Source organism: Natrix helvetica (assembly GCF_964273705.1).
Source record: "Natrix helvetica genome assembly, chromosome: Z".
NCBI lineage: Eukaryota > Metazoa > Chordata > Lepidosauria > Squamata > Natricidae > Natrix > Natrix helvetica.
Window position 1 is genome coordinate 116,361,500 of NC_138554.1, and position 25,773 is coordinate 116,387,272.

Here is a 25,773-nt window from a genome sequence, read left to right on the forward strand (position 1 = left end):
CAGTCCTGGACAGTTCTGGCCTTGGCTAATTTTTACAAGGGCAACCATATGATGCATAAAGATTGTGATAGCTTTGATCTTAAAAAAAAATCTCTAATGTTATTCTTTTTAATAAAAAGGAACAATTTGGAATGCTCATTTCCTATAGTGGTACTAAAATTAATAATTGGAAACAGGTGGATATCTTCCTGGAAATCTTCCTGGCCAGATTGAATGGCATTACAATTGAGATAATAAGAAGTTGAACTATTTTTCCTAGTTGTGAGTCAGATGAGCCAAGTTATAAAAACATATTATGCGACTGCGCTACTCTTAATTACTGATGTTTCTAAAACAATGATTGAGCAAACATTAAATCTCATGTTACACAGTAGCACCCCCACCCCCACCCCTACTCCTCACCCCGAAAAAAGTATGGGATCAATTCTGCTTCTTAAGAAATACCTTAGTCAATTTCTGGACATTAGCTCAGGTAGTACAAATGTAACTTTCAAGATTTATAAGTACCTGAAATAGATTTCAGATCTTTAATGTTGCTCTTAAATCTATTTTACCATCAGTTTGACACATTTTACTTTAGCTCAATTTCTAGCAAAGCTTAAAGTGACATTGTTAGTTATTACAGACATAGAACAACTGTACCATGCAAAGGTCTTCCTATTTTTTGTGATAGATTTCTTCCTTTCAATAGACAGAAAATGAAGATAGTGCCAATTTTTGGCATGTATTTTCATGCTACTTGAAAGCTGTATGATATGAGAAATTTGTGAGAAACTAATTAAAAATCAAAATCTGATTGCAATAAGTCTGCTAGCTTAAGCCTAACCTCTAATTGGTTTTTTCAGGGACTTTTAAGTGTTATTAACTGTTACTTGATAGTCTTGCTATGAAATACCATTCAGAGTTCTTGGGAGCATAAATGAAATATTGATATGATTATTTGAGATGATAAAAATGTATGTATTTGTAATTTCAAAAGATGGGTTATACAAATACTTGAACTGTCAATTTTTCAAAGTACTAGCAAAATGATGTCTTGAGAGTTTGGCAAGGCATAGAAGAAGCTTGTTAATTAGAGTGGTTAATTGCCATGTTTTGACTCCATCCTTCAGCTAATACCAAATTGCTGAAAATTTCATCTGTTGGATATGGAAGACATTCAGATTACAAATGCAGGAGTTTGTGCTCTACACATTTAAGGCATTTAGCCATATGAAATACAAAATCTGATGTTGTAATTTGAGATTCCTGATAATCAGTCAGGTCAACATTCTAGAATTTTTAAGCTCTAAATCAGGGGTGTCCAAACTTGGCAACTTTAAGACTTGTGGACTTCAACTCCCAGGAGCTGGCTGGGGAATTCTGGGAGTTGAAGTCCACAAGTCTTAAAGTTGCCAAGTTTGGACACCCCTGCTCTAAATGAACAGTCTTCAGGCATGCAATTCCCATGGTGGGGATTAATGAGAATAGTCTTTTGTTCCCGCCACCCACTTACACCAGTGGAGTACTCATTGATAGCATTATGCCTACAGATGCCTCCTGTAGTTCATTCCACATTATCTGTCCTACCTGATTTTTAGACCCCTTTCATTTAACAATGATAGAGAGTTGGTGTGCAGTAAAAGGCCCGCCTCTACTGTTATCTTTATTTAGGAAAATGCCACCTATGGACTCTCTAAGCATTTTTACAAAATAATTTTATAAAATGATGGGTTGTAGACCAGAGTTAGAACAAAAGTACTCCTGGAATTTGTGATCCTGGAGAGCTAAAAGGAAGTGGGGAATAGTTTCTCTTTCTGAGAATTATTTTGGCTATGGCCAGCAGAGTAGTGTATCTGTTTTATAATAAGTATGTGCACCTCAGCCCATTGGCTGCATATGATTGATCTCCATTTTTTATATTTAGACATGTAGAAACAGAACATGTTAAGTGTTAAATCTAAATTTTAGTGTAACTCCCAACCTTGAATTGTTTTGATCTTCAAATGTGTGGAATCAATGTTCTTAAGGACATGAATTACTTTTATAGAAAATCATGATGTTATTGTACTGATCAGTTACAATTCTATTTTTGCTTAATCAACAACATTTTTGCCAGTTTAGATGGGTAATCTTTTGCCATAACAAGGAGTAGGTTCCAAGCCAATCTATTGCTATTTTATATATCACCTTTCCTCCAAGGAATTCAACTAAAGATAGTGTGCTCCAGAGGTGGGCTTCAGCCAGTTCGGACCCATTCAAATGAACTGGTTGTTAATTTTTTTTGCGCAGTTCAGAGAACCGGCAAATCTCACCACTGACTGGCCCATCGGGCTGTCTGCACCGCACTGGATTGGGATGCGGAGGTGGGGGGGAAAGCAAAAAGCCCACTCGGTCTGTAAATCACCAGCACGATGGCAAATCTCTCTTCCAGCTCGCTGGTTCGGGCATTAGTGTGTGTGTGTGGGGGAGATTGTGCACCCAGAAATCTCTCTGCTGCTGCTCCAAGCCCGGCTCTGGCTGCAGAGGCCACCAGTGGGATTGTTAAGGCATAAATATGCTGCTGCTAAGCTCCTGGGTTCAGGTAACAGCAAGGAGCCCAGCAGTTAGCAGCAGTATATTGCTTGTTTTTCACTTGAAGCAGCCTGGCTGGAAAATGCATGGATGGGGAGAGTGGTCCTCCTTAACAAGCGGCAAACTATTGCTGCTGCTCGAAGCCTGGCTCTGGCTGCAGAGGCCTCCAGCGGTCTGGTGAGTATGGACTGAGTGGGCTTTTTCTGGCTGCAGAGGCCTCCAGCGGTCTGGTGAGTATGGACTGAGTGGGCTTTTTGCTTCCCCCCCCCACCTCCCCATCCTGATCCAGCATGTTCCAAGACAGGTTAATCTGGGGTCACATATTCAGCTCTGTTAATATACTTCAGTCTGTTTTCTATTTATGTTATTTTTGCATGTGTTCAATTTCAAACTTTTCAGCTTTTTGCAATTTATTCATTTCTACCTGTGCTGATTTATTCAAATTGTGTACAAATAGTTATCTTCCAGTCTGTCCATTAGGGTCAAAGGTCAAACTGCCTCAAGTGATGACCAACATCCTTGCTCTCCTAGTGTATTAGTAAGGCAATAAGCTCATTTGACTCAAGTTTCCCAAGTCCATGCTTCTCACCCCTTGGATGCCTTGCATGCTAGCTCCTTCCAGCAAGAAATGATGGCAGGAAAATGCTGAGGGCATCTGCCTTTCCTAATTCTGCTTCTGAGCTTTCTCCTGCCAAAGTGCCCTGGACCAGTTCTCTAGCCATATAGGGTTTTCTGCACCAAACAGTTGCCGCTTCTCCAAAATCAGCTAGCAAATGCGAGATTGCAAAGCTCTACTGGCTCTCTAGGCTTTGGGAGGCCGACTCCTGCATAAACAACAGCTTGAGGATAAGCTCCCAAAATCTTTCACTTGCTTAAAACACTCTCCCCCCTCCATCCTATCCAAAGTTATATTTCTTCAATAAACGAAAACAAAAACCAGGAAGGACAGTCTTATTAATCTTCCCTCCTTCCCCCCATTAGGTTCTAAAACTAAACCTCTGCTTTTCAATTTCAATTCCTTTAAAAAAAAACTTTCCTTGACTCTAGGTTGAAGACTAAAGGAATGGAACCAGCAAGGACAGTTTTTTGCAGGTTTTCTCCAGAACTTGGACAAAAAAATGTCATCTCAATAACTTGTGCAAGAAAATGGAGGATGCTGGATCTTTGCAACTTTCAGTGGTCTGCCTGACTGCTTGTAGAGCAGCGATGGCGAACCTTTTTTGGCTCGCGTGCCATAAGTGGGGGGAGCGCAGGGCGGTCATGTGCGGGTATGCCGCACCCATAATGCAATGCACGACCCCCCAGTGCACATGCACACACTGTAGGCACAACCCCCCATTTTTTTGCATGCTTTTCTCACCCTCCCCAGGCTCCAGAGGCTTTATAGGAGCCTGGGGAGGGCAAAAACAGCCTCCCCCGCCCCTCCAGAAGCCCTACGGAGGCTTCGGGGACCTTCAGGAGGGTTCCCTGAAGCCTCCGGAACAGTCAAAACAAACTTCCCAAACTTCCGGTTTGCCCGTAGGACCAGTTTTTTGCGCTCCAGAGGCTGCAGGGAAGCTCATGAAGCCTCCGGAGGGCCTCCGGGGGAGGCTGTTTTTGCCCTCCCCAGGCTCCTATAAAGCTTCTGGAGCCTGGGGAGGGAGAAAAATGGCTTTAAAAAAGGGTGAATTCAGCTGGCCAGCGCGTGCATACGCGCTCGCCAACTAACAGGGCAGTGCCTCATGTGCCCTGACAAATGGCTCCACGTGCCACCTGTGGCACGCGTGCCATAGGTTCGCCATCACTGTTGTAGAGAGTCCAGCTCAGTGGACTAGTTTAAAAGCTAGACTGTAGACTGCCCTCTATAAGAAGTGAAAAGAACAGCTAAAGCTGGCAATGACCCAGTATCCTCCATTTTCTGGCACAAGTTTTAGAAGGGACTTTTTTTTTTAGGTCAAATGAAAAATATTTTATTTCCTTGCTCTCTTTGTTCCTCTACTTTTCAGCTTGGAGTCAAGTAAGATTTTAAAAAGAGATATTGGTTGGAGGGCAGAGGGAGAGTTTGGTTTTAGCACCTAATTTGAGTGGAATGGAGGGGAGGGAGGGAAGATCAATGTGTCTGACCCTCCCAGAAATTTTTGTTTTTTTGAAGAAATGTGGCATCCTGGCAAGAAAAAGGTTTTGGGAAGCTCTTCCTAAAGATGCCTTTTATGTAAGGGCCTCCCAAAGCTAGGCAAGTGGCAGGAGAGCTTTGCAGCCTTCTAATGGCCTGCGGATAAGCCTAGAAAGTTCTGAAAGTAGCATCATTTTAGGTTTTTTTTTAAAGTGGCAGCTGCTTCCAGGAACCACAGGGAGCAGTCTAGTGCTGCAGGAGTCTCATTTGGGTGCAATGGGGTGGGGGAGATAGGCGACGGTGCTGCAGCACCCCTGTGGTCTGTCGTAAATGTGAATGACTTCTGCATCTGTCATAACTTTGAAACAAGTTCCTGTGCAATCATAGAGTGTTGGCTGTAATTGTGAGCTGGCCCATAAGATGATTAAGATAATTCATTTTATCCTCATTTAGAACATAGAAACTTGACAAGTAAACTGAGTGTCTTCCTGGATTCATGACTCCTGCTTACATAATAGATGGCAATTGTAGTTCTGACGATGGTTGCTCAATATCATGCTGTACTTCATACACCCCTTCCTGGAAAGGGAGACCCTTCTCTCCATCATTTATCAGTCTGGTCATGTCCTGTCTGCATTGTTGCTATGTCCTTTACATGGACTAATCTTGAAAAATATCCAGAAGCTTCTACTGATACAGAATGTAGCTGTGTGAGCAATTTTGGGCACCCAATGGATGACACATCTAACACCTCTGCTGTGTAAGCTGCACTGGATGCTGTTTTGCTTTCAGGTTTACAGTAATTCAAGGTGTTGGAGATGACTTTTAAAATCCTTCATGGCTTGGGGCCAGGTTACCTGCAGAACTCATTACATCAGCTCATCCTATCTTATCAGGCAGGAAAGTTATGTTACAGATGCCATCAACTGAAGAATTTTGACTGACAGAATCCAGAAAGACATTTTTTCTATTGCCCTCGCCCTTTGGAATAGCCTTCCTGCAGAGGTGAGGCAAACCCAATTCTCCAGATCTTTTAGAAGAGTTTGAAGACCTGGACTTGCTTAGGGCTCATAGAGCAGTATGTAACCTTAGCATTGGCTAGCCCCTTGAAGGCTCGCCCCCATCTTTTTAGAATAGAATAGAACAGAACTGGAAGGGATCTTGGAGGTATTCTAATCCAGCCCTCTGCTCAAGCAGGAGACCCTATACCAGTAACGGCTAACCTTTTCAGTGCCGAGTACAGAAATGTGTGAGCATACCCATAATGCAATGTGTGCGTGGTCCTCCGCATGTGCCCTGACCCCCGCGCATATGCGGCAGAGTCCCTAAAACCAGTTAGCCAGTAGGAGCCGCGCACGCATGCGTGGCAGAGCTGAGCTGGGGCAACAGCTCACATGCCTGCAGAGAGGGCTCTGTGTGCTACCTGTGGCACATGTGCCATAGGTTTGCCATCACAGTCCTATACCTTTTCAAACAAGTGGATGTCTAGTGTCTTCTTAAAAACCTGCAGGGATGAAGCACCTATGATTTCTGGTTCAGGGTTCAATAACCGTAAACACTCAAAGAGCCACAAAGGTCCTAACAGGAAGCCCCCCATTCAATTCTGGAGCCGACCAGATGTCTGGTTTCCCCACCATAGAGTCTCCTCCTAGCGCGGCATCCTTTTTCCCCTACCTGTCCTAACAAAAAACCCTATCAATTGTGGAGCTGACCGGAAAACCCATCCTTTGCGATAGAGATTCCCCCTGGCACACCCTGCTTCCCCCCTCCCCCAAATCAGAAGCTTCTCTCAATATTGTGTTGCTGTGGGAGCCACAGCAGAGGGATGAAAGAGCCACATACGGCTCCAGAGCCGTGGTTGCTGACCCCTGCACTGGTTAATTGTTCTGTTAGGAAGTTTCTCCTTAATTTTAGGTTGCTTCTCTCCTTGGCTAGTTTCCATCCATAGTTTCTTGTCCTGCCCTCTGGTGCGTTGGAGAATAATTTGCCCCACTCTTCTTTGTGGTAGCCCCTATCATGTCATTCTCTACTCCTTCTTAGTCTCCAGGCCATTGATTATCTTAGTTGATCTTCTCTGAACTTTTTTCAAAGTTTCAATATCTTTTTTGTAGTTCGATGACCAAAATTGGATGTATATTCCGGGTGTGGTCTTACTAAGGCTTTATATAGTGGTACTAATACTTCATGTGATTTTGATTCTGTATCTCTGTTTATACAATACAGGATTGGATCAACTTTTTTGGCTGCGCTGCTGCATACTGCTAGCTCATATTTAAGTGTATCCACTAGGACTCCAAGGTCCCTCACTCAATTACTGTTTTTGAGCCAGGTCTTGCCTAATCTGTACTTATTCCTTTGGTTTTTCCTGCCTAAATGTAAAACTTTGCTTTTCTCCACATTAAAATTCATTTTGTTGGATAGGGCCCATTTTTAAGCCTGTCAAGATCTTTTTGGATCCTGAACTTGTCTTCTGGGGGGTTGGCTATTCCTGCCAACTTAATGTTATCTGCAGATTTTATGAGTTCCTCTCCTATTCCTTCATCTAAGTCATTAATGAAGATATTGAAGAATACTGGGCCTAAGATGGTACCTTGTAGTATCCCACTCCTTACTTCCCTCCATGTAGATATAGTTCCGTTAAGGATATTCGTTGAGTACGGTTTGTCAGGCAGCTACAAATACATATGATAGTGATGTTATTTATTCCATATTTTTCTAGTTTACCATTTTTCTAGCTTATTTATAGTCTGTCTTTTATGGTAATTTTTTTTGGTAGGTTGGGCTAGTTTCTTTTTCCATGAAGATTGATGCAAAGTATGAGTTAAGCAGTTCTACTTTTTTACTTCCTTGCCATATTTTCTCTTTAGTGGACCAACTATTTCCTTGACTTTTTTCTTGTTATAAATACATTGAAATAAACTTTTTTGGTTATCTTCAAATTTGTTGCAAGTCTTTGTTCATTCTGAGCCTTTCCTTTCCTGACTTTATCTCTATTTCATCTTTGCAGGTTTTAGTTTTAATTGTTCTACTTCCTCATGTTGAAATATATTTGTATATTTTATATTTGTATATTTTTAATTATACAATAATAAGAATCACTCCATGAGTGAGTTGGGTGGTCTTTAAATTTGAGGTATAAAAATAAAATAAAATGATAGATAAATAGATAGATAGATAGAAAGAATTCTTTGCATTTCAACTGATTGCAGCATATTACTATGTTAATTTGTAATCAATAATTTCAATTTTAATTGTAGATTAATATATAAAATAACTTCATTACCCTTTTTAAAACTTGCAGTTATAAATTCTTTACTGACTCTTACAGATGAAATACTTCACATCTTTTTTATTGGTGTTTTTTGTAAACAGATTATATCTTGCTGCAAATTTCTCAAAGAGTGAAAATAGATTTTCTTTTGAGGAACATGTGCTCCTTTTATAGTGCATATTAGAAATTTATAATCCATTTTCAAGAGAAACATTTATCAGAGTCCTTAGTTGCAGCACCCAAAGTAAAATCCTTTCTTTAGTTAATTGCAGTCCTATGGAGCTTGATCCAGCTCATCCTTATCATTTTTCCATAAAGTCTTTAGCTTTTTGAATGATATTCAGTCTGTATCTTTGTCGCTGTAAATTAAAAACGATTGCCTCCAACTTTTCCCAGTGAAATGGAATCTTTTTTGCTTCAAAATGTTTGTTAGGAAGAAATAATCTTTCCTCTTATGTAAGATCATAATAGGAGTCTTCTTTAAAACAATTACATCAACATTATCACTCTTCAGTCTTGCCTCATAGTGATATTGCAAAAGTTGGTCCCTTGTCTTTTCCTCAGAAAATATGCTAAAACATCTTGTGGTGTTTGTTTCATTGCATCAAAACATGAATTCATGAGAAACATCTTATTCAACTCTTCCTCTATCCTTTTCTCCTGACAGCTCAATAACTCAGTAAAGTTTTTTTTTTTCATATATTTGCAGAAGAATTTCCCGGAATTGCTCTGAACCACAAACAAAATTTATTCTCTCCGAGTTCCAACATAGTCAAATTATTCAACCTTCTCTTTAGCTCCAAGTCTCTTTTTCTCTCTAAAAAGTCTATTGTGTAATTTACTTGCTTAATTTCCCCAAAAATCTTATTTAAACTTTTTCCAAATTTAGCTTACTTATTGGAAGGTGATTTTCTATGTTTTTTAAAGTCCATTTTAGAAGCTTTGTGTGGCCAGGCAAATAGATGTGTCTTCCATCTATTGCCTTGGTGTAAAGTAGTAAATTATAAGATTTTAGAGTTCTGGGAAATTTCAGGGCTCAATTGTAAGTTCTTGTATATCTAGGATGAATGTGTAATGGGCAAATTTACTTTGGCTTGCTGTTTCATTTCAGACACCATTTAGCAGCTCAAAGTAGGAAAGAATATACTGCTAACTTACAATTAGATTTTTAAATATTGTGTGTTCTACTTTGCAACTCATGCTTCCTAGTGATGCCAGTAGATTTATGAAGGAGTGCTAACATTGGTGCCTCCTAAAAGGTTTTACAGATTGTCCTCAGGTTACAACTATTAATTCAGCAACTTTTCAAAGTTACAGCACTGAATAAGGAAGACTTACAACTGATTCTTGAAATTGTGATCATTGCAGCATTTCTACTGTAATCACAGTTCAGATACTTGGCATCTGGCTTGCAATTATGATGGTTTCAGCAATCCACCTCAGGATTGCCACAAAGAAGAGAGAGTCAAACTATTCTCCAAAGCACATGAGGGTAGAACAAGAAGCAATGGGAGGAAGCTAATCAAGGAGAGAAGCAACTTAGAACTGAGGAGAAATTTCCTGACAGTTAGAACAATTAATCAGTGGAACAACTTGCCTCCAGAAATTGTGAATGCTCCAACACTGGAAGTTTTTAAGAAGATGTTGGATAGCCATTTGTCTGAGGTGGTGTAGGGTTTCCTGCCTAGGCAGGGGGTTGGACTAGAAGACCTCCAAGGTCCCTTCCAACTCTGCTATTGTAATCTATGGTCACATCCCTGCCAGCTTTCCATAAGCATAGTCAATGGGGAAATCAGCAGAAGGTCACAAGTTGCTCCTATGAGTCTCTCCTGTCACTTTTTTCCCCCAAGAAGCCCCCATCCATGACATCTGTCCACCCATGCTCAATAGTATCTGCCTGTAGCTCTCTCTGGTCAACCTGCTTGCCTGGGAATCTTGCCTGTTCCTATGTTGCAGTTATGTGAGGTCATCCTGAACAAGCTGCATAGTCCTTGAGTATTATAATGGCAACTGGGATTGCTTGTATTGTTATTGCTAAATGATGTAATCACATGACATCATGCATTACAACTGCATTGCTTAGTAATGGAAATTCCAGTCCCAGTTGCTAAGGTCTACTTGTATTAAACATAAATACAATGTCGCTGTGCCAATTTTAGAAATTTCTTCACCTTCCAAATGGGCTTCTGTAACATGTTGTAGCCTTTTGGTGCCGGCCCCTCCAGCAGCCGAATCAGAAGAGGAAGAGGCATGGGAGTCAAGGTCAACATCAGGGCAACCTGGGAGCTCTGAGGCGGAAGAGGGAATGGAGCTGGTAGAGAGAGAGAGAGAGAGAGAGAGAGAGAGAGAGAGAGAGGCGGAGCCTAGGCCATCCATCAACCCTCAGTTGGAAAGTCAACAGCCCCCAGGTCTGGAGATGGTTGATGAAGAAGAGGAGGAACAACTGGATCCAGTGCCTGATGCACATTTGCACAGAAGGCATAGGAGAGCAGTGGAAAGCCGTGGGCCAATCCTGGGGGAAGGAAGAACCATCATTGCTAGCAAGGCCCCACCCTAGCTCTGGGGATAAAAGGCAGGGGGCGGAGATGAATAGATGTGGCAGACTCCAGCTTGTGAGAGAAACATTTTGCTGGGGCTGCTGGCATTCCTAATAAAGGAATCTTTGGAGTTCACATCAGAGGGTTTGCCATTTTTGGAGAGCTGGGTCAGAACATATGTTCTACAAAAAGCTCCCTTATGTACTCAGAAGCTTCAGCTGGCCCATAATTAGGGGTACTTGCAACTACCGTGTTTTCCCAAAAATAAGACAGGATCTTATTTTCTTTTGCCCCCCGAAATAAGTACTTGACCTTATTTTCGGGGAGGTCTTATTTTTGAATTTGAGGTGGCGAGCGTGGTCACCTCATGGTTACTGCTGTGTTGCAATATTTTCAGGGAGGGCTTATTTTCAGGGGAGGGCTTATTTTAGCATATGCGCTCAAAAGCCCCATTGGGCTTATTATCTGGGGAGGTCTTATTTTTGGGGAAACAGGGTATATCTGTCCCTAGTAGGATAATACATTGATTACCAATTGGACCAATGCTTTCAGGTCCAATTGAAAGTGCATGCTTACATAGCAGGGGCCAGGTTATTTGAGGTACGGCCTCTCCCCAATGATATCTACCTGTCCCATCAGGTTCAGAAGGAAAGGCATGCTACACATAATGTCTTTGAAAGATTTCCTAAGAAACAAGCCTTTTCTCCCCAGGTGAAGTTAATCCTTTATGGCCCTCTTAAAATGTGCTTTTTTTCAACAGACCTTGCAATTTGCTGGCAACATATAATTTGTGTGGATATGATGAGTGCATCATATGTAACTTTCCTATGCATTGCTTCTTATGATCTTGCTTGTATGATTATTTAATATTTCAACATGGTCTTGTAGAATTTTTAATTGCTTTTAATATAATTTTGTAAAATTTTATTGTATGCCACTTGATGTGAAATGGGCAACTACGGTACATACATTTAAATAAAAAGTAAAAACTCTAAAGTTGTTAAAATATGTGGGAACCCACAATATGTATAATATGATACAGCTAGCTATTTTGTTTCTCTTCTCTAGAAACACCTTAGTTATAACTTTTCTACTTATGCATTAATGCAGAATTTTGTTTTTTTAGGATGATGATGTGGTACTAACGAATTGCAATTATTTTTATGTTGCAGTTAACTCATATTGCTCGTGCCAGCTTCCAGGTTGATGCTTTTGGATCTTCTTTCATCCTAGATATAGAATTAAATCAGTAAGTATATAAATATATTCACCTTCTTTTATTTTTAAGCATTTGACGAAGTATTATTTTAAAAATATATTCCAATATTGCTCTTTAATATCATTTTTATTTAAAGCTTACAAAATTACCATTCTGTTCAGAGCGTGGATTGACAATCTGATGCCTGCAACCAAATTTGGATGGTTTGACCACCCAGAAAAGGTTAGCAGTAATTTAGCTATCAAGTGAATATATTGTAGAGAGCAAGTTTGGTATAATGGTTAAGGTGTCAGACTACTGTGAGTTCTAGTCCTGCTTTTGATATAGTATCAAAAATAAGTGAAATGTAGCGTCACTTTGTACATCATTAATGAAGCCACATTTGAAATACTGTATACACTTGTGGTCACCACAATATAAAAAAGAGGCTAAGATTCTAGAAAGAGTGCAAAGATGAACAACAAGAATTATGGGTCTGGAGACTACATCCTATGAAAAATGGCTGAAGGAATTATGTATGTTAACAAAGAGAAGACTGAGATAAGACATGATAGCTGTCTTGCAATACTTGAAGAGCTGCCACAGAGAAGATAGTGTTGATTTACTCTCCGTGGCACCTGAGGGTAGGGCAAGAAACAATGAGTGGAGTCCCATTAAAGAATAGTTTCCTGACAGTGAAAACTATTAAATAATGGAGTAGCTTGCTTCCCAGGGTTGTAGGTGCTCCTTCCTTGAAGGTTATATCGAAGAAAAGATTGGATAATCATGGACTTCCAATGTCCCATCCAGCCCTATGATTCTATGAAGACAGCCGGATAACCTTAGGCTAGTCACTGTCTCAGAAGATTAAGGTAATGCCAAACCACTTCCAAAATCTTGCTGAGAAAATTGCAAGGACTTGTCTAGATCGTTGCAAGGAGTTAAAAACTGATATGTAGGCACTCCAAAAACACACAAACAAACTTGACAAGTTAATAAATTGTGACTGTGTTGTTATAACAGTGTATGCAAATCTTTTTGGGAATTTGAATGTTTGAGGAGTGAACACTTGCTTAGAGGGAAAGAGACAGGTGTAAAACTGTTAGTGACAAAGTATCTACAGTATGTTTGATCAGTTTGTCTTTTTCCTTGCTTTTCTTGGTAAACAGTGTATAACGTTTATATTGAAGCGTGATATGAACTGTAAATCAAAAACACATTTTGCCATGCAATAGTAATGGCTATAATAGTAACAAACGTGAGAAACTTCAGTAGAAGTAGTAGCAAGAAAGTAAATTTTTAAACAATTAGGTTTAGTAAATCCATGAAAACCAGGAAGTAAAGTGAGCACTGACCAAGAGATCTTGAAAATATTATAGTCTTCTAATTAACATGTTTGATAAAACAGTGTATGCACCAAAACAAGAATCAGACCTACGTATTATAAAGCTATTGTGAAAAGGGAATAATTTTATTGGATGTATATTAGGGATAGATGAGTTTGATTCCTAGAGGCAGCATCCATGCAGTAGTAGTAAACAAATGGTTTCCTTCCATTTAGCCTACATTCCAGAGTGATTCAGGCCAGACCCTGCTTAGTTTTTAAGGTTCCAGAGATGGCTAGAAGCTGTCACCTTCTGAGACTAGCAAAACCGAACAAGGAAGAAATCAAGAAGCCTCCAATAAATTCCACCATCCACATAGGTAGCGTGCCAAGTCGCAGTTCATTCAATAAGCTAATAATAAATCACAATGTATTGTATATAGCTGTGGAATTTCCCCAAATACAAGAATTTCTGAGTATCGCAGCTGACTTTGTATTTGCTGTTTGCTGTCAATGTCATAATGGAGAGCACTTGGGGATCAAAATGTATTGTGAAAGAGAAATCCAAGGTGGATTTCTTATATATCTCTAAATGGAATACATCTGGAAGGCATTAGTTTGGACAAAGATTTTCTTGATTAACTGTGAAATAGGATTTGAGTATAATACTAAGCTATAGCCCCCCCCCCCAAAGTAAGAAAATGTGGAGGAGTAAGTTCATGCAGCTAATTTATGCATCCAGTTAATTGAGACAAAAATGCATTGGTTTGCTCTTCTATTGAGTAAAACATTCATATGATATGCTGGAACAACCCATACTGCTGTCTCAACGGCACTTAGGGCATTGACTTTTTCTGATCTACATTGTTCTTTCTTTCCAAGGTTTAACATATTTTATATCAGCAAAAATTAAGAGTTTGTTTCAGATGATATTACAAGTTAAACTAATTGTTAAACTGAATTTGTAAGAATCGTTAACAGATTTAATTTGATCACCCACTTAATAAAACATTTTCATGTGTCTATTCTTTTCTCCATGAAAATCTCTTTATTTTGACCATAAAATATGGTTATGTATGGCTTGTATAAATTCCGTATGTTTTTAGTTATATCTGAGGAAGATTGCCTTAAGTTTTTGGACAAATTCATTCTATATGGCAAGCATGATAGCAATCACTCAATCAAGAAATTTTACCAGTTTTGTAAATACCGTATTTTTCGGAGTATAAGACGCAGCAGAGTATAAGACACACCTTAATTTTGGGGGAAGAAATCAGGAAAAAAACCTTTCTGCCTCTTTCCCAGCAGCATCCATCAGTATTCATCTGGCTAACGTCTTTGCTGCCTCGGTCAGAACCTGATTCCCGAAGCTGCCTTGGGAACTGCGATGAAAGCCTTTTCAATGAAAGTGTTTTTGAGCTGTAGGGTCCCCTCTCCGATTCCAAAAAGGGCGCCTGCAGAGGCCAAACAAGTGCATTATGTTTCAGGTGGCAGGCAGTTCCAGCATGCGCTGCCACCTGAAAATGCTTTCCTTCCCAGTTCCCCGGTGCACATTGCAGAGCCACACACCCTCCTTCTCCTCTACAGACTCGCTGCCTGTTTTCTCCTGGCCAGCACTGTCAGCTGGGGGAGGCAGGGAGAAAAGCGAGAGGGCAGTGCAGTCGGGCAAGGGCGCAGGAGCCAGGCGTGGACACAGGGCAGGCAGATTAGAGGCAGCCGGCCGATTGCCAGTTTGGCTGCTGGCCACACTGAGTGCGCAGGCAGCAAAGGAAACCCGCGTCGTGGCTCTATTAAGATGCACATTTCACGGTGAGGCACAATTTGGGGTTAGCAGGTGGGGCAGGGGATGGGGTTGCCCTGGCAGCTGCTTCTTGGAGCCCACTGCTCAAACCCTTAAGTGTCGCTGCCACAGTTTCGTGCCTCCCCTCCCAGATAACAGTCAACAGGAGAGGAGAGGCAGCGCGCCAGGTGAAGTTTCACCACCCCCGCCCCAACGAACGAGGGGAGGGGAGAGTCCAGCAGCGCCTGGGGCACTTCTTTGCCACTGGCAGGGATGCCGGACACCCCATCTCCTGCCCCACCTGCCACCCCCAAATTGTGCCCCACCGTGAAATGCACATCTTAATAGAGTCTGGCAGCTTCGTTGCATCTCTCGGGTGGTCTTTGCAGGGAAAACCTTGCACAGTAAAGAAAAACTTCATGAGAAGTTTTTCTTTACTGTGCAAGATGTTTCCCTACACAGAGTGGCTGAGAAAGAGAGAAGTGGGGAAGCTGCCAGACTCGAATAAGATGCGTGCCCCACCCCGCCCCATCCCCTGCCCCACCTGCCACTCCTAAATTCTGCCCAAACATCTTTCTTGCGTCTGGCAGCTCCACCACTTCTCTCTCTTGGTTGTTCTGTGCAGGGAAACATCTCGCTGCTGCTGCTCAACTTCCTTGAGGCACATAGGCAGGAGGCAGCAGCAGCTATGACCTGGGTTTCCTTTGCTGCCTGCGCACTCCGGGTGGCCAGCAACCTAGCTGGCAAGCCGGCAATTGGCCAGCTGCCTCTAATCTGCCTGCCCTGTGTCCGTACCCGACTCCTGCACCCTTACCCGACTGTGCTGCCCTCTCGCTTTTCTCCCTGCCTCTCCCAGCCGACAGTGCTGGCCAGGAGAAAAAACAGGCGGTGAGTCTGTAGAGGAGGAGGATGGCGTGTGGCTCTGCGATGTGCACCATGGAACTGGGAAGGAAAGCATTATCAGGTGGCAGCACGTGCTGGAACCGCCTATCACCTGAAACACAATGCACTTGTTTGGCCTCTGCACGCGCTCTTTTTGGAATTGGGGAGGGGACCCTACAGCCCAAAAACGCTTTCATTGAAAAGGCTTTCATCGCAGTTCCTCAGGCAGCTTCGGGAATCAGGCTCCATGTGAAAGTGAGGATTCCCACCGCATGGAACCCCCAAAAAATGTGACGCGTGGAGTGGGTGGGTGGGCTACATTCAGAGTATAAGATGCACCCAGATTTTCACCCTCTTTTGGGGGGTAAAAAGGTGCGTCTTATACTCCAAAAATATCTCATAAAGCAGTATGAATACTTGGAACATTTTATCTCTTGTGCAAGGCAGCAATTTTAGCTAAATCTAGTAGTAACAAGTTTTAAAGATTCTCTGATATTTACTCTAGCGCACTGACAATCCCTTTCATGAATATGTATCTTTGAGGTATTTTTTCCCTTTACTTTGTTATTGATATATGATATGCTGCCTGGCATATACTTTAGTGTGCGTAGGTGACACATAGGTGGGTGAGAAACAGTCAGAAGACAGATAGATAGATTGATAGCTATAGATGTATATAGGTGTACATATATATCTATACATATGTGCAAAGAGAGAGCGAGAGCACAATTGTTTAAATGTGTGTTCCCCATGTCCCATATGAATTTGTATATTTTTTCAATTTTTTCCCTGACAATATTCTTTGGCAAAAATGAATTTAAAAAATCACTATATTAAAAAAAAAGTATACTTACAAAAAAAAAATTGTGTGAAAAATACTATATTTCCAAATAAGCTGATTTTGGGAGATTTATAATTTATTTTAAAAACTTTTTGTCATGTAATCTGCTCTAATAGTCTGATCACAAAGAAATAATCCTACTTAGTATATTAATAAATGTAAAAGCTAGCATTTCATAAATGGGTATTGTTTTGCTGAATGAAATATTTTTGAAATGTCTAATATTTAAATTTACATAATGTTATATAATCAGTTTTCTTTCTTCAAGTGTTAAGGACTGCTTCATTATTTAAAATTGTCTTTAAGATAGGTACAGAAAAAAACTATTGGTTTGGCATTTAAAAAACATAATTTACATTTAAATGGCACTTACATGTAAGTTATTATTGCTATTTTTCTTTAAAGTGCACATGAGAAGCATATCGATGTTTTAAGGTTTTTTTTAAATTACAAGTTTGTTGCGATTTTCATTTAGTTCTCTAAAACATCATAGTCAGTCTCCCTCCCTCCCTCCCTCCCTCCCCCCGTCCCTCCCTCCCTCCCTCCCTATCAGACAAATACATGAAAAATTGCAACGGATCTTTAAATAAATCTATATGAGCAGTATGAACACATCTGAATATAATTTTAATGTTTATGTACCATATTAACTTTTACAACTCAACATTAGTTTTTATTTACAAAATAATTACATTTATTTACAAAACGATGATACTGTTGTATATTTTTTGAGAAAACACAATTCTATTGCAATTAAATAAATTAAATGTTACGTATTTTTATTTCAATTTAGGCTCAAATGTTATATATTACATATTTATGACAGTTGGATACCCATTTATACCTTTAGCTTGTTCCTGGGCCAAGGTCTAAACTTCCAATAATCAATAGTGATTAAACATATTAGCATGCATATAGAAAGATAATGTTATTAGAAATATATGCATGTATGTATGTATATAAAGTTGCAAAAGTTGGGCATACTTGGCTTTGGTATGTTTAATCAGCTAAAAGGTTTTATGCAATTGTTTTGGAGCCAAATTAGTGGAGGGGTTTAGAATTTCTCTCTCTGACTACTGCCTTACAAAAATCTGTTTTCTGTATGCATGTGAACATTTACAAAGTACTGTAGTGTACTTCATTAGTGAATTTCTTTGGATACTGCATTGTTTCACTGCCAGTGTCTAGGTCCTGGATGTAGAATCCTGTTGGAATTTTACATCTGGAATTTTAAGAATGTCTTGGGCATACTCATAAATGGTCTGCCATCATTTTCATGGGCAACCATAAAATATCTATCTGGCCAGTTGGGGACAGCCTTTGCAGTAACTGTGCAAATTTTCCAAAGGACACAATTGCCTTAACACTTCAGCTAGAGATGGCTTCTCATGTACTTCCATGGTCTGCAGAGCATCTTTTCTGAATGCTTCATCCAACTGGGTATTTGTCAGAAAGTTTAATAGTAAGGCCTCTCCACCAGTTCTCATGTTGTGAATTTATGTTATCGTAGTTTATGCTGTTCCAGGCGATAGACTGCCATTTTAGTTGCAAAAGGAAGATAATATGAAAACTTCAATATGGGCTAAAGCAGATCTGCAATTTATGAGCTCTTGGGCCATATATGAACTTTTGGCTGTCTGGATTGTGTGAGGTCAACTAGAAATTAGAATTCAAATGTAAATAAGTACATGCCAGCAGGCAATACAATTGCATTGCTTTTCTTTTGAAGGCAACTGCTATTTTTTTTCAACTTACCTATGTTGTGTGTGCATGCCTGTCCCCCTTCATGGCCTTATTGGTTCAGTCCTCTACAACAGTCCCAATTTCTCATGTAGCCCCTTGGGAAAATAAATCTGCTCTTTTAGTTTCTTCATAGATCATTAATTACTATTATAATCCACATTGCTTCCGGTCATCCTCTACTATTTTTCTTTCACTTTTCCCAACATTCTAAACTTTTCAGGGGGACCTGATTTTTTCAGACTGTATTCAAAATATTATAGTTTGAGCCTGATCATTTGTTCCCCAAATGAAAATTCTACATCAATTTAGTCTATGATCCATTTGTTCTTTTTCAACATCAGCATTAAAAAATAATCACACTTTCTATTTCTTCTTTCTTCAAAGTACAATTTTCACATTTGTTGTCTCTACAATTATAATTTTTGTAGATACAATCAATTAGAGCCTCTGAAAATATTTTCCAAGGCTTTCTCTGCTACCAAGTGCTAGTCTGAAATATATTTCTTGACTTCTGGCTTTCTACTGTTAATTGTCAATTGTAAAAAAAGAGAAGCTAACCACCATACTTCCATAGTCAATTATAAGCCTAGTTGCCCGTACCTGTCATGATATGGTCTTTATTATTTAATCTTAGCCCCAGTTTTCACTGTGCAACCTGATTTTCATTATTACAACTTGCAGGTCATTTGTATTTTCAAGGATCAGAGTAGAATAATTGGCAAGATATTGATGTTTCTTTCTCCAGGTTTACATCTTTCTGTCCACCTTTGCTCAAAATATATTCCATATATAGATTGACGATAAAAAAAGAGAATGCAGCCTTATCTCATTCTGTTGCAAATCTGGAATCAGTTTGTTTCCGTCTGGAGTATGACTTCCTGACCTGTGTATAGGTTTTGCATGTGGACAACGAAGTGTTCTGGGATTTCCATTTTATAAAAGTCATTCCCTCGTATATAGCTCTATTGTAAGAATTTTATTACATTCTTTCCATCTCTGATCTTTTTGAACCAGTTACTGTATGTCCATAGGGATCTTTTAGCATACTAATCTGAGATTGGAACTTCCTTCTAATTTACTTTCCTAAAGTAAATCCTTTGGGAAAATTTCCCTGTTTCTGTTTTCAGTGTATTTAGAGAAAATGTTGTAATACTGCACCTTGTCTCTTCTAAAGCTCCCTGAAATTCTTTGTTAAGTTTCTTCATGGTATCTTTGTATTTCTTGGCTTTAGCTTGTCTTTCTTTCTTGGAAATTCTCACTGTTTATTCTGGCATACAGTTTACTTTCTTTTACTTCATGTCAATCTCTTTCTGCAATGGACCTTAAAAATTGTTCTGTTTCATTTGATAGTTCTTCTAGTTCCTTATCAAGAAGGTTCAGGAGCAGCTCCTAAAAGCTGTTATTCGAAGTGGTGGGTACGCATATATCAAGATCACATTATGGAAACTGGTTGGTTTTATTATTCTGTTTATATAATCCCTTGAAACTTGAATGACTTATAATATACGCTACAATTAGCTTTTGGCCACAACTTTGCTGTTACACCTGATCTCTTCCATCTCTTTGTACAAAAAAAGTATAGTGAACTTGATTTCTGTGAGTTTTATTACACTGATTGAATAAGAATTTATTGTATTGGTCCAATCTTTGGTTTCCAAGTGTTTTCTTCAATTTCTTAAAGGAATTTAAGTTTCCAGAACAGATAGAAGGTTATGCCTTTTTCCTGGATCCATAGCACCACAATTTCTTTATAGCTTACTTCTGTCTTGCTTTGGGGAGAGGTAGACACTGAGTTGTTTCCCTTTCTAAGTTTTGTTTTCCATGTCCTTTCAGAACTTGAACTACTGCTTTGCTTTGAATCTTACTGGCATTTTTTTCTAATTTAAATAATATAAAGATGATAAAAGCAGATGGGATGGACTTTGGCAAATAATATGCTTCTAGATACATTGGCATCTGTAATAAGTTATAGGTAGTTACAGGAATCGTTTTTTCCTATAACTACTGTATCTATGATTGTGAATGCTGGACAATGAAAGAAGCAGACGGGGGGAAAGCAGGCTCATTCGAATTACGGGTTTGGAGACAGCTACTACGTATACCTTGAGCACCAAAAATAACAGGCAAGTTGATTATAGACTACATCAAGCTTGACATTTCACTAGAAGCTAAGATTACCAAGCTAAGGTTATCTTATTTTTGTCGTGTCATGCAGTCATATTCTTTAGAAAAATAAATTATGCTAGGAATGACTAGAAGTGCTTGAAAATGAGGCTGGCAAAGGGTATGCTGCATAGATGCCTTGGATTAAACACAATGCCATTTTAAACTTTTAAACTTTGTAAATTAGAAAATGGTAAAATGGAACACTTGGAGAAAGTTAATATATAGAATTTTTGAATGTTGGATCTGATGGAACGGATAAAGTGAAAAATATAGGCATTCATTGATGCCCTCATAGTTTATTAGTTTAAGCTTTGTCAACAGACTATGTCATTTTTAAACTATATAATATGTGGAATGGCTTTCAGATTGACAAATAAAGATTGAGGATTGATATTGCATAAATTGCGGCTTTCTTTTTACATCAAGTGGCTTTTTTTATATAAACACATTATAACATTGAAAAAGTCTATTTATTCCATGGAATAAAGTAATCTTTTCTGTGCTGCATATTCAACAATCTGTTGGTTTATAGAGATGTGACTTGTGATTCAACATAACTATAGAGCTCCAGATGTGCAAAATCTGCTTTAAATGGTGACACAGAGCACACATTTAAAGCATTTCTATCCTATTTTGTTTTCAGATTGGCATCATTAATAGTATTGGCTAAGCTTAATCCCTGCCCTAGAAAGGCAAGTCTGTTTGATAAATTGTTATAATAAGGATGATCTCAAAGAAAGTAACACTACATTTTTTATGAATAGATTACACAATGGATAACATAAATTAAATTGAAAAAAACAAAACAAAAAATAAGCAGCACATGTTTGAAAAAACTCTAGGCTACATCACATACAAGAAATTCCTCACATGAATTATATATTATAATGAAAAAATTTGCAGACATGTTTTTGCATGTAGGAATGTTCTTTTTTTATTGAAGTGCCTGTAGATTCGGGGTGTCAAACTCAAGGTCCAGGCGCCAGATCTGGCCCATGGGATGCTTAAATCTGGCCTGCGGGGTTGCCCTGGAAACAGAGAAGGACCGGCCCATGGTGCCTTTGCCAGTGAAAACGAAGCTCACAAGGGCCACAGGAGGTCCTCTGAAGCTCCGTTTTCACTGGCAGAGGATTACAGGAGCCATTGCAGGTGAAAATGGAGCTCAGGAGCCCATTTTTTCTGGCAGAGCACTGGCTCCCACAGGCAACCAAGACACGAGTGACTTTGAGTTGGTCATGCCCCCCTGCTCCCCTGAGGTCAAACACAACTCTGATGCAGCCCTATATGAAGTTTGACACCCCTCCTGTAAAGGATCTTCCTTTTTGCATGTGAGATACATCTGCATTCAGATCAGACCCAAATCTCTGGATCTGGTTATTAGATTCCAGTCACTAATTATATAACAATTATAAAAAGGCCCAATAAAACATCAAAAGAGTCTGCTGAAAATAATAATTAAGGGAAGCAATGGTTTTTAGAAAAAATTAGAAAAGGTGAGACCAAATAATACAAATTATTAAGGATTATTAAGAATATGGAGGAACTGACAAATGGAGAGATGGAACTGTTTAATGCAAGATGGAAAATAACTCACATGAAAATAATTTAATGTAATGAATATAACTGTAAATCAGTGACTCCATTACTATTTCTTCATTAATCAAGACCAAAGATGTATTCATATACATTTCTGGAAATTGGCAATATATAAATATTTATACCATTCATATAAACAGAAAAAAATGTACATGTGCTTTGTAATTAGAAAATAGGTGGTCCCTCCCCAGAATATACAATACATGCATTCCACCATGGCTGCTGATACATTTTTATAGCTCTGGTAAAATACAGTTTGCAACTTGTAACAAGAGCTATTTTAGTGTGGCAAGAGTTACATAATTTTTATTCTTCCGTTGCATATTTGTTTGCGCCATAGAGTAAAACATTGTTCCTCTTCCCAAATGCAGCTCTTCAGGCCTTTTGGAAAGAGCGTCTTGTTCACGGTACTACAATAAGTACTGTTTCCAATTTCTTGAAAGACTCTCCTTTATGATCTAGCACAGTATTCTCAATATAGGAACTAGAGCTGTGATGGCGAACCTTTTTGGCACTGTGCCGAAAAGGGAGCACTTTGCATGCACGTGCACTTCCAGGAAGAGAAGCTGCCCAGGAGGCATGCAGGTGCCAGAAAATGAACTTCTGGTTCATTTTCTTCTGGTTTCTAGCATGAGCATGCACACCGGCCAGCAATTCTTCCAGTTACTGCTGCACATGTGCACGTGCCAATCAGCTGGCCGGCATGCATGCTTAGGCCGGAAAATGGAAGACCAGTTCTTCCAGTTTCCAGCACTAACGCATGCACAAAGGCCAGCTGATTGTCGCATGCTCATGCATGCCAGAAACCCGGAAGAAGAATGGGTGACACTACATGTGCCAGGTTACATGGCTCTGTGTGCCACAGGTTCGCTATCATGGAGCTAGAGTGTCGGATGTTCTTATCTGTATACTGAGTGGGCTTTGTTGATAGTCTTCCTAGAATATTGGTGATTAGAAAGTCCTCTCAGAACAGAAACAGGAATGGCTGATATTTTTGCCAATTCCACTAGGATAAGCCCATCCTACTCATGTTGACATAGAGGGCTACTTCAGATCCCGTCAGTCAAAAAACTCTAAGTATTGGGATCCAGAAGAAGAGCCTTCTTTGCTGCAACACCTACCCTTTGGAACATCTTATCTTCTAGGGCAAGATCTGCTCATCCTCCTAACCTTCTGCAAGAGCCAGAAGACCTGACTCTGCAGGTGGCCTGGAATTCAGATGGGGAACTTCCATGCTGTAGGTGGCTGCTTGATTGATAACTTTCTGTCCATCTTTTTGTTACCATATTGATGTATTCTCATTATATTTTTCATTATTTATTTTATTCTATTATTTTACTTCTTTTTTTGTTTATACTCTTTTATTTCTTCCTTTTTATTATTGTAAGTTGCCTAGAGCAGCCCCATCATGAGATAGGTGGCAAATAAAGTTAACTAACAAGCAAATTAACAAATACTTGGTAGGCTCTGAGGTTTGCAAAAACAGGACTTTCTGGAAAATCAGCAAAATATATTGGCTCATCAAACTACAACCTTGGCAACTTAGGAAGAAGAGAGAGAGTAGGAGTCAGGGAACAGTTGCTAGAGGGGAGGAATAGAGGTTATGGGTGTATGCGTGCATACATATGATATATTCCCGTTTCTATGTATCTCTATATTCTTCTTTACAGCCAGCAGAATTAGCCTTCTGAAAATACTGAAGCTCCTTTCTTAAACCCACTCTATATGCAAACTTCGTTAAATTGTTTGTAAGACTGCTGAGTTGGACATTTTGTGAATATCACCTTTTGTGATCCAAACTCAGGAAGCAGTGATACCTGAGCATCCTAATCCTTTTAGTATTGTTCTCTTTGCCAGTCCCCAGATCCTTTATAGATAGAATACCTGGATGTGAATGTGACTCACTGAATCAGCACTTTTTCCCCAATGAGTCATTAATGAATCCACATAGAAAATGACAACTGGGGGGTGGGGGTGGGGGATGCACAGTACTTCCTTTTTCTTCATCCCCAAAGTACATAAATAGCATAATTTGTTAATTGTTCAAAAATGGAAGCAAAACCTGGGTGGCCTTTCAGAAGGCATTGTTTTATAGAACATATAATGTTGGCTGAAGTGGTAAGGAAGGATGCTACAATGACTTATTTAAGAGGGCCTTTCCCCCCCTTTCTGTTGTCTGTGGAACAGCATCTCTCCAGAAATCTAGATAGCTGAAACTGATAGCCTTCATAAGGCATGAAAGACAGCTCCCCCCACTGCCCTCCGCCCCAGGGCATTTGGCCTGGAAGGTTAAGTGATTTCTGTTGGTTGATTTTCTATTGTATATTACAACTGCTTTTTGCAACTGTGTTGCTTGGTTGTTGGTGTAATTATTGGTTTTAATTCTTGTATGCCACCTAAAGTCATTGCTATGTGATGGGTGGATGGATAAATCATGTAAAAATGTAAATGAATAAATAAGTAACACATATTTTATTGGTATATCTGAATCATTGAAGTTGGAAGTGTAGAAATGCCTAAGCAAATGATTAAATAAATAGATAATTCTACATTTATGTCAATCCTAGTCCTTAAAAGGGCTATATAAATTCTCAACCTTTAATAAAATAACAAGAAATAGTTCCTTAATTTTGGATAGTTTCTTTTGAAACTACTTTTTGTTTGTCAAAACAAGCTTAAAATCCAACTGGTTTTAAAGTGAGAAAGTTCATTGTGTCCTTAAAGGAAATTTAATTTTGTAATTGGATCAACATATGGTACTCCTCATCTTAATGATAATTTTTTAAAACAGACTTTTGTCAGAATTAATATTGTTTCCAAACCTCCCAATCAGTGTTTTTTTTAGAATTCATAAGACAAATGTAAAAATGAAACTTTTAAAGATTTGTCTTCTTATAACTTTAATTGTATTTTTATTTTACTAATTGTTCATATTTCCTTAATTTAATTTATAAAAATATATAATAAGCATCAATTACAAAATAACATTTCAGTATTCTGCAGCCACTTCAGAAACTCTTATCAAGAAACCTTCATCACTCAGCAGTTCTGCATTTTTTACATTAATTCTGCAATTGTGGCCAGTGGGAATTTTCACATTGTCTTAATGGAATTAAAAATGTTCTGAACATAATTTTAAAGACATATTAGAATTCATAAGTCCTGCTTGCTGTCTGACTTCCTTCTTTTGCAGAATCAGTGTCTCCAGTCTAAAGATCTACTTATGCTAAGTGAAAAGTAATAAAATTTGCATTAATCTAGAAAGCGATAAAAACAAGTTTGGTGTAGTGTAATTAAGGTAACAGGCTAGAAATTGGAAGACCAAAGTTTTACTGTTGCCTTGATCAGGAAGCCAGCTGGGTGACCTTAGCTTAGTCACTTCTCTTAATCCTAGGAAGGAGAAGGTGGCAAATCACTTTAGAAAAATCTTGCCAAGAAAACAACTGGACATGTCTAGCAGTTTCCGAGAATCAGACAGGAGCAAAAAACAAATCAAAGCACAACCTTGTACTCTCCAATATGTGAATTGCCTGCTATTCCTGAAATTACTGTCATAGCATCTATGATTGAGAATTTCAGAGAAAAAGAATTAATCCCAGAAAAGTAGCAATACCTCTGATCAGTTGCTCCCCTCCCCATCTTCACTATAAGGAAAGTTTCATATTCTATGATCCATGGCTATAGCTAGTGCTTGTATATAGTACCCTGAGACCAGGGGTGACATTCAGCAGATTTGAACCGGTTCGGGTGAAGCGGATGTTAATTTTAATCTGGTTCGCTGAACTGGTAG

General features: G+C 39.2%; 1 protein-coding gene across 7 annotated transcripts in view; it reads left to right on the forward strand.

Annotated features, from left to right (window-relative positions):
- ADAM22 (ADAM metallopeptidase domain 22) overlaps positions 1-25,773 on the forward strand; it is a gene marked incomplete at its 3' end in the record, with an annotated part of 169,159 nt that overhangs the window by 19,234 nt on the left and 124,152 nt on the right. For all 7 annotated transcript variants that reach the window (XM_081969875.1, XM_081969869.1, XM_081969870.1 and 4 more), the window contains exon 3: positions 11,626-11,702. In XM_081969875.1, coding sequence (XP_081826001.1) covers positions 11,626-11,702 — 77 coding nt within the window. The remainder of the gene's footprint in view (positions 1-11,625; positions 11,703-25,773) is intronic.